We start from the raw sequence: 12968 nt of genomic DNA, 5'->3' as shown, positions 1-12968 counted from the left end.
GGATCGATCCCTGGGTCGGGAAGATCTCCTGGAAGAGAAAATGGCAACCCACTCCAGTATTCTTGCCTGGGAAATCCCAGGGACAGAGGAGCCTGGCAGGCTACAGTCCGTGGGGTTGCAGAGTCAGACATGACTGAGCAACTCAATAACAAGAGAAGAGAAGGTGAGGTAGGAGGAAAATTGACAGAGTGTGAAGTTATGGACACCAAGAGAGGAAAGTATTCCAGAATGAGTGGACATCTGATGCAGCGGAGCAGCTGGGTAAAGTGAGAGCACAGAATTTGCTACTGGATTAGGCAACGTGGAATTTAGATATGGGAGGTCGGAGATATGAGGGTGTCCTGGGTAACTCCTAGGTTTCTGGCTTGAGTAAATAGATGAATAGTTTTGTCATTTGCTGAAATGAGGACATAGAAGATCTGGAAGTGGTGGTAGGAGGGAAGATACTGAATTCAGTTTGGGACAGGTTGAGTCTGAGATCTAGGCAAAACATCCAGGCGATGTCCAGCAGGTAGGTGGATATACAGGTCTGAAGTTTGGAGCACTGAGCTGCCTTATGGATCTGGGTACTAAAAGTTTCTGGAGCCAAGTACCACCCCTAGCACCTTCCTTGGTGTTTACTAAGCTTCTCCAGTTGTGTGTGTGCCACATCTGACTTTGCTGCCCCAGGGACTGTAGCCTGCCAGGCTCCTCTGCCCATGGAATTCTCCAGGCAAGAATACTGGAGTGGACTACAATTTCCTACAGCAGGGGATCTTCCCTGATGGCAAAGGTCGAACGCTCATCTCTTGTGTCTCCTCCGCTAGCAGGCGGATTCTTTACCACTAGTGCCACCTGGGAAGCCCAGCATCTTTAGCCTGAAGACAAACTCTTACTGGAATATAAAATACCACTTGGAGAGCAACTTTCTCGGGAGTCCTCTGCATCATTGCAGATTTTTTGAGTCAGGTTTTCAGGACTTCTAGAGTTCACAGGTCAAATGGTCCTTGGAGACTGATCTGAAGGAGGAGGCACTCTCACTGAGACTGCCTCTGCCCAACCCCCCTCCACCCCCCAGGAGGTTCCCTGGCAGAGATGTAAAGCTCTTCCAAAGCATCCTGCAGGGACATCCAAGTTCTTTGCTCCCACGACATCATCCTCTAGAGACCAACCGGGACTTCTCTAGCAGTCCAGCGGTTAAGACTCTGCTTCCACTGCAGGGGGCCTGGGTTCACCCCTGGTCAGGAAATTAAGATACTGCATGCTGGGCAGCGCAGCTAAAACAAACATACAAAGGTGTTTCTCCATTGCCGGCTAATAAATGTTTAATGACAGAGTGGACGGAACTTTGTTTTTGCTGAAACAGGCACACATACACCCTTGTACCACTCAAGAGTTTGGCCACCTTCCCCACTAGAGCCAAACAGGTGCAACTGGTCTCAGAAAGGCTCTTTGGGAGCCTGGAGTGGAAGTGGCCATAGCATCCGGAGAACAAAGCAGCAAAGGCCTGTAAACTGCGAAGGTGGTGTCAGGGTAGGGGAACCTGGGCCAGTCAGAGGTCCCAGAGACAACAGAGAGTGATGGGAAACTAGGACTCAGGTGATTGATTGGGAACCTACCTGCCAATGCCCTTGGGAAGACTGTTTCTCTTCTCTGAGCCTTGATTTCCCTATCTATATAATGGGGATCTGGCCTAGGTGGCCTCCAAGGACACTTCGTAGTGTGCTAGGAGGACCAGGACAATATGTATTTTGTCCATGGGTGGGTCCCAATAATCTACTTCAGTTTTGTTTTCTTTTTTGCCTCGCCAAACAGTTTGTGGTATCTTAGTTCCCTGACCAGGGTTTGAACCTGGGCCCTTGGCAATGAAAACTCGGAAAGTCCTAACCACTGGATTGCCAGGGAATTCCCAGTGCTGTTCTTATTGGAGGTAGATCTATAGGCCTTACTGGTTTTGAACTTGGGAATGGGAGAACGGGTGCTGCTATAATTAAAATGGGCTTCCCGGTTGGTGCAGTGGTAAAGAATCTGCCTGCCAGTGCAAGAGACGTGGGTTTGATCCCTGGGTCAAGAAGATCCCATGAAGGAGGAAATGGCAACCTGCTCCAGTATTCTTGCCTGGAGGATCTCATGGACAGAGGATTCTGGCAGGCTATAGTCCATGGGGTAGCAAAGAGTCAGACACAACTGAGTGATTGAGCATGCACGCATATAAATTTTTCAGGGCCAGTCATAACAGAGCTTTTTTCAGAAACTCTAGCCTAGCCCTGTCAGGCCAGAGAGTCCCCAACACCCTTGGAAGTCCTTCGCCAACCTATTTGTCTGGCCATATCCCCCTACACACAGGCTGAAACCCACTCTCCCTGCCTTTGCTCACCCACTCCCCTAATTCTGGAATGCCCATCCCCATTCTCTGCATATCCAAATCCAAATTCCACCCATCCTGTAGAGCCCTGCTTCAAAGCCTCCTCTAGGAACTAGCCTTCCGAAACTTCCTCCAAAAGGACAGAATTTGGTTTTATATAGTACTTCCTTCACTCTTATTGCCATGGCACTTACCACTTCTTACTTTAATTTGGGGGAGACTGGTGACCCTGTTCTAGATCCACCCTCAGTCCAGTCTCCTGGAGAACAAAAGCAGTGTCAGGCTTTTGTTTCCCAGGACCTGGTACTTGAGTTGATCTATACATACATTTAGAGGAGGGTATCTCACGGGATCCTCTCCATGACTTGCCTGCCATAGGTGAGTATAGCTGTGTCTACTTTACAAATGAGGAAACTGAGACCCAGAGAGGTCTGGAGACTCATCTGAGATCATCCGGAAGGGCGAAGGCTGAAGCTCCCCAGAGTCCCCAGTGCTCTTCAGCACGGAGTAGAGGAGGCAGCTCACACGTGCCTGAGTATCTGCTGAGGTCGCCTGGCGCTGCCTTTCCTTCTGTCCTTTCTGTCCCTCCTCTTCCTCTCTCTCTACTTTCAATGTCCTCTCCTTTTTCTTTTCTTTCTTTGGCTCCCTTTTTCTTTCTCTTTCTTTTTCTCCATCACCTTTTAAGAAAAACTTTTTTTGCTTTTTCTTTATTATTATTTATTTTTGGCTGAGCTGGGTCTTCATTGCTACCCTCAGGCTTTCTCCAGTTGCAGTGATCAGGGGCTATTCTCCAGTTGCAGAGTGCAGGCTTCTCATTGCTGTGGTTTCTCTAGTTGTGGAGCACAGGCTCTAGGGTATGCAGGCTCAGTAGTTGTGTCCCATGGGCTTAGTTGCGCTGTGGCATGTGAAATCTTCCCAGACCAGGGATCGAACCCGTGTCCCCTGCATTGGCAGGAGGATTCTTAACCACTGGACCACCAGGGACATCCTCCTTCACCTTTGTTACACCTTTGTTTATACCTGTGATTCTGTTCTGATTTCCACCTCAGGCCTGTCACCTCCCATTACCTGCTACTTCCACTTTGCTGCCCAGGCCCTCTTCAAGGAATAGTTGGATGCCTACCTTGCTTCCAACCCCCTAACCCTTCCTAGGTTAACTAAGAGGACCCAGGCCAGGGAAGCATCCGATCGTTTTCCTGCCCTTTTCTACTGTCCAGCCCAAGCAAGAAAATAAACCAGTTAGAGAGTTGTGTTCATTGGTAAGCAGAACCAAGGCCCAAATTTCTTATCCAAAGCCTTGTCTTGAGAGATTGGTGGTACCGACTTCCACCACTAGGAGACACTAAGAGCAAGGAAAGTGTGAAAACAGTGGGTGCCGGAGTCCCAGTGTGTCTCACTCACTCACTCATTGATTCAGTATATCCTGAGCATTAACTGTGGGCCAGACACTGTTACAGGCGGTGGGGATATAGAACGTCCTCTGCCATCTTGGAGCTTACACACTTGCAGAAAGGGACAATTAAAAAGTAAACTAAGAAGGAACTTTCGTGATAATCCAGTGGATGAGACTCCGAACTCCAAATGCAGGGGCCCTGAGTTTGATCCCTGGTTGGTTAACTAGATCTCACATACCTCAAACTAAGACCCGGCATGGCCAAATTAAAAAAAAAACAAAATATCTAAGAAGCCAAGAAAGGGCTTCCCTGGTGACTCAGCAGTAAAGAACCTGCCTGCAATGCAGAAGACATGATTTTGATCCCTGGGTCAGGAAGATCCCCTGAAAGAAGGTATGGCAACCCACCCCAGTATTCTTCCTGGGAGAATCCCATGGACTAAGGAGTCTGGTGGACTACAGTCCATTGGGTCGCAAAGAGTTGGACATGACTGAAGCAACTGACCACGCAGACACGCCAAAGGTAATAAATAGGATGATGAGTTGGAGAGTTGCTTGGTATTGGCTGAGGTCAGAGAGGGCTTTTATGAAGAGGTTTTATTCTAACTGAGCTAGGACTGAAAGTTAGCCAGTTGTATAGAGAGATGGAGAACAAAGGATCTCGATTTGTTTGAGAGAAGTAACTCAGTCGTGTCCGACTCTTTGCAATCGCATGGACTATAGCCTACCAGGCTCATCCGTCCATGGGATTTTCCAGGCACGAGTACTGAAGTGGGTTGCCATTTCCTTCTCCAGGGGATTTTCCTGGCCCAGGGATGGAATCCAGGTCTCCCACATTGAAGGCAGGCGCTTTACCATCTGAGCCACCAGGGAAGCCCAAATACTTCTTTGAGCCCCCTTTTTTTGGGGGGGGAGGCAAGAATACTGGAGTGGGTTGCCATTCCCTTCTCCAGGAGATCTTCCCGACCCAGGGATTGAACCCGGGTTTCCCGCATTGTAGGCAGACGCTTCACTGTCTGAGCCACCAGGGAAGTCATAGAAAGGCTAATGGGCTAGATAGAGTTCAGTGAGAAAGGCAGTGAGTGTGCAGTGAGATGAAGTCCCTTAAGATGAAGCAGGGGTTTTGTGGAAAGTAATTTGAGAGCTTTGAGCTCTGAGGAAACCTGATTGAATTTATCTATTTATTGTTGTTAGATTACATTTTGTTTATTTTTGGCTAGAGAACTGCCTCAGTTTTTTTTAATTTGCTAATTTTCTATGTTGTTGCTGTCGTTTAGTTGCTCAGTTGAGCCTGACTCTTTTGCGACTCCATGGACTGCAGCCTGATGGGCACCTCTGTCCATGGGACTCTCTAGGCAACAGTACTGGAGTGAGTTGCCATATCCTTCTCCAGGCAATCTTCCCAAGCCAGGGATTGAACCTGAGTTGTCTGCAGTGCAGATGGATGGATTCTTTACTGCTGAGCCACTGGAGAAGCCCCAATTTCCTATGTAATTATCACTAATTCTTTTTACATCTTCTGATTACCTTCCAATACAATTTTTCACACAATTAAACATATCAATACTCTATCAGTTCCATTTTCCTTTTCCTAGAAGCCTTCCAAGCTTCTGTTCCAGCATGAGCTGGTTCTTCTCTGTGCCTGGTGGACAGCTCTTACCTTGAGAGTTCCCTTCACCTTTCACCTGTGCTGGGTTGCATTTCCTGGACCCCCTGTTTTTCCTCTTTCTCCATTTGCTCCCTTGTTTTGCTGGAGCACATCTTCCAGCAGTTTCTTAAGAAAGAGTGAATGCAATGAAAACACTTCAATACCTTGCACGTCTAAAAATATCCTTAGGCTATTTGTTTGGGAAAAAAAATAGTGGCTATAGAATTACACAGAGAAAATCACTTACCCTCAGAATTTTGGAAGCACTTTCTCATTGTCTTTTAGCTTCCAGTTCACTGCTGAGAAGTCTGATACCAAACCTTTGTGATCTCCACTCCTCCAAGAAGCTTTAGGAGCTCACCATGATTGGAAGCATGGACTTTGGAACCAGGCTGTTTAGTTAGTAGACTGCCAGTGCAACCTTGACCAAATTTCTCAGTCTCCTTGCACCTCAGCTTCCTCATTTGCAAAATGGGGTTGTTGGAAGTTTACAGAAGTTAATACATATAAAAGCACTTAGAACAGTGCCTGGCAAAGAGTATTATATAAGCATTTGCTATTGTTTTTATTATGGTCTTTTAATCTGTGGTATTTTAACAATAGTTAATAATAAAATGAATGTAGGCCTTTACCACTCCAACTCAAAAGGCATGTTAACAGACACAACTTTTAAATTTCAGAAAACTTTCTTGTGTAATTCTTTGTTTTCTTCCTTTCATATGTTTTATTACCTCTTTCTGGAATTCTTATTTGTTAAACCTCCTGGCCCATCTCTGATTTTCCTGTTTTCCCCCTTCATTGTGCATCTTTTTGTTTTGTTCTCCTTTCTGATAAATGTCAGCTTTACCTTCTAAATCTTCTACTGAGGACTTTCCTGGTGGTCCAGTGGTTAAGACTACAAGCTTCCAATCCCTGATCAGGGAACTAAGATCCCTTATGTCTTATATAGTGATAGTGAAGTAGCTCAGTTGTGTCCGACTCTTTGCAACCCCATGGACTGTAGCCTACCAGGCTCCTCCGTCCGTGGGATTCTCCAGGCAAGAGTACTGGAGTGGGCTGCCGTTTCCTTCTCCAGGAGATCTTCCCAACCCAGGGATCGAACCTGGGTCGCTTTACCATCTGAGCCACCAGGGAAGCTAATGACAACAAAAACTACTGAATTTAAAGATTTTTAGCTGTATTTTTATATTCTAAGTGCTTTGTTCTCTTATTATCTTTCAATGGCTGCTTTTTCTTCTTTTATTCCTTTCTTTTCTTTTGCTCCCTGTATAGTCTCTTTTTTAAAAGTCTTTTTGTTTGTCTGCTTTGACTTCTTTCCAGTTGGAACTTGCCTCAAATGTCTCGTGATCCTTTACTGCTCCTATTTGACAATGAGGCATTAAAAAGAATGTTTGTAAGAGAAGATTTCCAACTGGGAGGCTTCTTAGTACAGGGATTTTCACTGGGGGCTCCCTAAATGTTTGTACTTATAGGTTTTTCTCCCCTGGGCAGATTTATTTTCTCCAGAGAAGTACCTTCCACCTGTGCCAGGCAGGGGCAATATAAGCTTCCCAGTGTTTCTAATACTGAAGCTGAGACAGCGGGCTGGACAATCTCGTTTTTGTCTTTATTCTTGCTTTTGGTGAGGCTCCCTGTCCTCTGCTCTGCTGATTGCCTTTTTATAGTATTTTTTAAATTCACATTTTCCAGAGACCAAACTGTCCTTTACCTACAGAGGTGAGAGGCAGTCATGTGGCTGTATGACATGGTGTGGGGAGAAGTTTGAAAACTGTGAAGATTAATTACCCTATGCATAAACTTTTAACCAGTATCTTTGACCCCATCTTCCTTGGTGTATTTGGAGCCTATCCCCAACTCTGAAGGCATTTTTTTAGGGGGGCCACACCTTGCAACTTTTGAACTGTGGTGTTGGAGAAGACTGTTGAGTCCCTTGGACTGCAAGGAGATCAAACCAATCAATCCTAAAGGAAATGAGTGCTGAATATTCATTGGAAGGACTGATGCTGAAACTGAAGGTCCAATACTTTGGCCACCTGATATGAACTGATTCATTGGAAAAGACCCTGATGCTGGGAAAGACTGAAGGCGGGAGAAGGGGATGACAGAGGATGAGATGGTTAGATGGCATCACTGACTTGATGGACAGGAGTTTGAGCAAGCTCTGGGAGTTGGTGATGGACCGGGAAGCCTGGCAGGCTGCAGTCCATGGAGTTGCAAAGAGTCAGACATGACTGAGCAATTGAACCGAACACCTCACAGCATGTGGGGTCTAAGTTCCCCAACCAGGGATGGAACCCATGCCCCCTGCAGTGGAAGTTTGGAGTCTAACTATTGGACCACCAGAAAAGTCCTTCTGAAGGCATTTATACTTTGGCCTCCTCTGTTCTAAGTCAATTACCCATCTTACACCCACCTTCCACCTTCCAAGAACAGCTGACACCTTTCCTTTGCCATTTCCTCTCCCACCCTCTAGGCCTTGGGATTTATGACTGTTATGATCCTTTGCTGTCAACACCAAATGTTATGTTGGTTCATTTTATAAAACTGTAAAAGATGAATAATTCCAAAGATACATTCGCCAGAAGAATTTTCAACAAAACTATTTCACTAGAAATTGCTTTATTGATGAAATCACCAGGAATTTTCAACACAAGATTTAACATCTTAATGTCCACCAAGACCTGGGCTCTGGGGTTTGGTCTGCCTCTCCCAGTCCTTAAAGGGGTTTAGAGAGAGACGTCATTAACAGAGACCAAGTAAGGTGGTTGGAGGTCCTCCTTTCCCAGTCATTGGACAAGCTGCTCAATTCTTGTCCAGAGTAGGAAAGAGCCAGTGTTTCAGAGTAATCTAATAAGAATTTGACATTGCATTTAAATCTCTCATAACAATTTCAATTTATCAACAGTATTGGTCCAAACTTATTTGTTTCTGATCTTTTTCATTTTGCATTTTTGGTGTAATTTTAGTAAATAATCTCACTCCCTGTACAGAAATCAATTAACCCCGTGCCAAGAAAAATATCTCAAACCTGAGTAATCTCCTCTTGCTCTTGGAAAGAGGAAACAGGGGATTTTCTGCTTTTTCCACTCAAGAGATGACCAAATATATACCCTCGACCCCCCGGAAGTCCAAAATGTTACTTCTGGCCTTGGAATGTGCAGCTTTTGATGGGCTGATTCAAATTACCTAGGACGAGCAGCTGGAACTACTATGCAGGCAGCCTTCTTTGGAAATTTCTTCCTAAAATCAACTCTGGCGATTGCTCCATGCTTGTGTACAAAGGCTGTACAGTTCGAACAACTTCTGCTATTCCATCTCACAAGCTAGGCTCAGAGGAGGCACTGGAGTTCTCAGGAGCAAGAGTAGCAGTGGCCCCACGAGGTAGGACCTCAATAACGCGAGGCTTGTCAATGATCCGGGCTGTCCGGTTTCCCTTTTCCACAATACCGACGATCCAGGCTTGATGACCCTCTCCATACTTTGAAGATTTGATTTCTGAACAAAAGCGAGCTGCTTGTTCTCTTGGCAGACAAATGAGTAGCCCCCCAGAAGTTTCTGCTGAGGTTCCTTGCAGGAGACCAAAGCGCCCGCTGGCCTTGCTGATGGCAGCCATCTTGGCAATGATGGGCAGATTATGAATGACAAAGGAGACCTCATTTCTTTGTTGTTTTGCAAGGTTCTGAGAGTGACCCAGAATGCCAAAGCCGGTGATATCTGTGGCTGCGTGGGCATTAAACGTGTGCATCAGCCCGGCAGCAATTCTATTGAGGGTAGCCATGTTGAACATGGCTTCCTGATAACCCAGCTCTACCTCTTCTCTGGAGACCACCATCTTTATCTTATTCCATCGTTCAGGATTATCCAGCCATTGGTGGGCATTGACGGCAACCTGGGTTCCTAAGGGTTTAGTTAACACGAGCACATCCCCAACAACGGCGCTGTCAGGCAAGATGAATTCATTTGGTTGACATACTACAGTGGCTACTCCACCGATGATAATCCAAGGGTTTACCACCGTTTGCCCACCAGTCACTGCAGTCCCTCCTTCCTCGGCAGCATCCCGAAAGCCTTTGATCATGAGTGGTGTTACCTTTTCTCGCTCCTCCTCAGGCATACTCTGGCTGACGCTGAGTAGCATCAACATGTTATCACACTCAGTAATGCCCATCGCGTAGAGGTCACTCAGCACGTTGGCACATGCGATGCGCCCCATCATATAGGGATCTTCCACCAGGGGGTAAAAGAAGTCTGTGGTCTGCACCAAGGACAGTCCCCCGTGTCTCAGGGGTATGACGCAGGAGTCCATCCCAATGCCCAGGCTGGGGAAGGGAGGGCTGGGTTCCGCCCTCACCGGCAGACCGGCTTCCTGGGCCGTCTCTTCAAGGCCTCCGACCAGGCCCCGGCCCGACGCGGGCAGCACCTCCGGTCGCGTCAGTCCCGCCAGGAGTTTGAGCAGCGTCTCCTGGGGGACCTTGCAGCCTCAGCCCTTCATGCCAGAGAAGCCGGTGAGCCGCCAGCTCGGGCTGAGACCCAACGCCTGGGGCTCGAAGGGCCGGTAGCTCGAGAAGCCCCGACCTAGAGGCAAGCCCACCGGGCCCGAGGAGCCTTCCCCCGCCGCCACTGCCGCCATAGCCTCTCCGCCGGCGCCAGTCGCCGCGACTTCCGCCATTACGCCTGCCCGGCAGGGAGGGAGAAAACAGGATGGAGGAGGAGAGGTCCCTTTTACTTTCCACTCCAGTTAGTAAGGCGTAACGACATTACCGCAGACTCTCTCTGGCACGACTAGCGCAGCACAACCGCCGCCACACCACGCGCTCCGGGACGTCCTGAGGAAGGGGCCGCCGGCCTCTCCGTATTTACCTTGCTGGTGATTGACAGCCGTACCAGCCAATGACGGCTTCTCCACTAAGGGGCGGGTTGCCTTTGGTCTAAAAGATATACTACAAATCAACCACCAGCTTGCGAAATTGGTCTCGGCAAGATTACTGAGCAAATGCTTTGGTTCATTTCCCTTGATGTAATTTAAATGATCTCTTAGGAGTGGCTGGCGGAACTCTGATTCCCTAGAGACAGTTTACCAAGTCCAGCATTTTCAAAGACGAGGGCAGATCGGTCACTTGGTCAACCTCAAGCCGGTCAGATTAGTCCAAGGGTCACTTGGTAGCGCACATAATCTATCCAGGGTAGAAAAATAGCCCAGGAGAAAAATCGGAACGAATATTGAGAAATTAGATATTAAGTTACTACCATTATGTAAGCAAACTGCAGCATCAACATAATGAAATGTTAACGAGGACTTGGTCGGACATGACTGAGCGACTAAGAACAGCCGACTGAACAACAACTTTAAAGTGTTTTAGGACTCTTAAATCCAGACTCCTGCGAGGGTTTTGGTGCTATTTCCACCACTAAACCTATGCCAGTCACTTCCTCTCTCTTGGGATCAATGACTCATCTGAACAGTAAAGTAGCTTTACCTAGGGTTCTTCTAGTCTAAATTTTTTATATCCCTTTAAGTTAATATATATGAGAGTGTGTCGTGTATTCATGAAGGAAAGCTTGTCAATATCTGTTAAAATGATAGCTGCACTAAATACCTTTGACCCAGTAGTTCCATTCTAGAACTTTATCTTTTAGATATACTCACCTATGTGAGTGGGAAATGATATTTATTGCTGTGCTATAAACATACCTGAACAACTTAAATGTTTATCAATTATGATTAAAATAAATTGATACATATATATAATGGACTATAAGACAGCCATAAAAAAGAATGAGAAAGCATTGATATGATTATGCTGACAATAGTTACAGTTCTAATAGGCAGGATTCTAAATGCTCTACATATATTAACTAATTTAATTCTCATAAAGACATTATAAGTTAGGATTTGTTCCACATTTTACAGATAAGTAATATAAAACACAGAGAGATTAAATGGCCTAATCAAAATCACCATGAGTTTAGCTTGAAGCTGGATATGAATCCATGCAATCTGCTCCAGAGACCACCAAATTATATTGCCTATAATGTTTGTTAAGAGAAACAAAGAAGCTTCAGAAAAGTATGTATAGAATACTACAAGTTGTTGTAAAAGGGGGAAATATATGCAAAAACATATTTCTGGAACGGTGATCACCAGAAACTGGTAATTTTGATTATCTGTGGGGAGACAATAAGATGATTAGGGGACAGAGATTCTTTTCATTGTATTGTCTTTTTTTATCTTTTTGAGTTGGAACTTAAAAATAAAATTTAACATTTGAATGTAATACTTAAAACAAAAGTAAATGCCTATGGGAGTATAAATTGATGCAAACATTTTGAAAAAGAGCCTGACCTTAACTGATAAAGTCGGACATATGCAAACCCATGTGATTCCCCCCAAGGACATGCCCTAGAGAAAAATCCTGCCCTTGTGCCCCAGATGATATACACAAGAATGGCTGTAAGAGGTCTGGAGAGGATTGTACAACAGTGTGAATGTACTAAAAAAAGGTTTAAAAAAGTAGATAAGATGGTAAATTTTATGTTGTGTGTATGTGTGGTGTTTTTGGGTTTTTTTTTTTTTTTTTGGCTGAGCTGAGAGGCATGTGGTATCTTAGTTCCCTGACCAGGGATCGATCCGTGCCCCCTACAATGGAAGCACAGTGTCCTAACCACTGGATCGCCAAGGAATCCCCTGTTATGTGTGTTTTTCCACAGTCACAAATATAAAAAAATATAGTAGATACTTATAGACTTTATAGTCCACCATTACATTTGGTTTTTATTACTGCATAAGTGAAGTGAAGTTGCTCAATTGTGTCCGACACTTTACGACCCCATGGACTATAGCCTACCAGGCTCCTCCATCCATGGGATTCTCCAGGCAAGAATACTGGAGTGGGTTGCCATTTCCTTCTCCAGGGGATCATCCTGACCCAGGGATCAAAACTGGGTCTCCCGCATTGCAGGCATACTACAGTATTAAGTCCTGGAGTGAACTGGAAGGAACCAGAATGTTAGATTTAGAATAAGCTGTCATCATGACTCTCCTAAAAGGCTTAGCTAACTTGTCTAATGTGTGGCTGTGTGGCCTAATGGATAAGGCGTCTGACTTCGGATCAGAAGATTGCAGGTTCGAGTCCTGCCACAGTCGAAAGGGGATGGATTGCTTTTTGAGAGCTTCCCGGGTGCCTCAAGTGGTAAAGAATCCACTTGCAATGCAGGAGCCACAGGAAATGCACGTTCGATCCCTGGGTGACCCCTTGGAGGAAGAAAGGGTAACCCACCCCAGTATTCTTGTCTGGAGAATCCCATGGTCAGAGGAGCCTGGCAGGCTACAGTCCATAGGGTCACAAAAAGTAAAACATGATGGAAGCAACTTAGCACAGCACAGCACAGCCCGTACACATATCCGCTCCCTCTGGAGTCTCTCCCACTCCTTCCCCTGCTGTCACCCTTCTAGGTCATCACAGAGCACTCAGCTGAATTCCCTGTGTTATACAGCAGCTCCCATTAGCTGTCTATTTAAACGCAATAGTGCATGTATGTCAACATCACTCTCTCAGTTTGTCCCACCCTCTCCTCCCTCAGCC

General features: G+C 46.0%; 1 protein-coding gene and 1 non-coding gene across 4 annotated transcripts; one reads left to right on the top strand and one right to left on the bottom strand.

Annotated features, from left to right (window-relative positions):
* Positions 1-8007: 8007 nt before the first annotated feature.
* On the bottom strand, positions 8008-10224 carry SEPHS2 (selenophosphate synthetase 2). 3 transcript variants are annotated; one of them, XM_068967946.1, is made up of 3 exons: positions 9795-10224; positions 9145-9704; positions 8008-8934 (listed from the first exon to the last, which is right to left on the bottom strand). In XM_068967946.1, the coding sequence occupies exons 1-3, from the start codon at positions 10052-10054 to the stop codon at positions 8702-8704; spliced, it is 1053 nt and encodes a 350-aa protein (XP_068824047.1). In that variant the 5' UTR covers positions 10055-10224; the 3' UTR covers positions 8008-8701. The 3 variants fall into 3 exon arrangements, with proteins under 3 accessions (XP_068824047.1, XP_068824046.1, XP_068824045.1); XM_068967945.1 differs by having other exon boundaries at positions 8008-9704; XM_068967944.1 differs by having other exon boundaries at positions 8008-10224.
* Positions 10225-12456: 2232 nt separating this feature from the next.
* Positions 12457-12529, top strand: TRNAR-UCG (transfer RNA arginine (anticodon UCG)). The gene has a single exon. It is a non-coding gene; the product is annotated as a tRNA-Arg (tRNA).
* Positions 12530-12968: the final 439 nt, after the last annotated feature.

This window comes from Capricornis sumatraensis, chromosome 3 (assembly GCF_032405125.1).
Source record: "Capricornis sumatraensis isolate serow.1 chromosome 3, serow.2, whole genome shotgun sequence".
Taxonomy (NCBI): Eukaryota; Metazoa; Chordata; class Mammalia; order Artiodactyla; family Bovidae; genus Capricornis; species Capricornis sumatraensis.
Note: the sequence above shows the minus strand (reverse complement) of the source record. Positions and strands in the feature narration are given on the sequence as shown.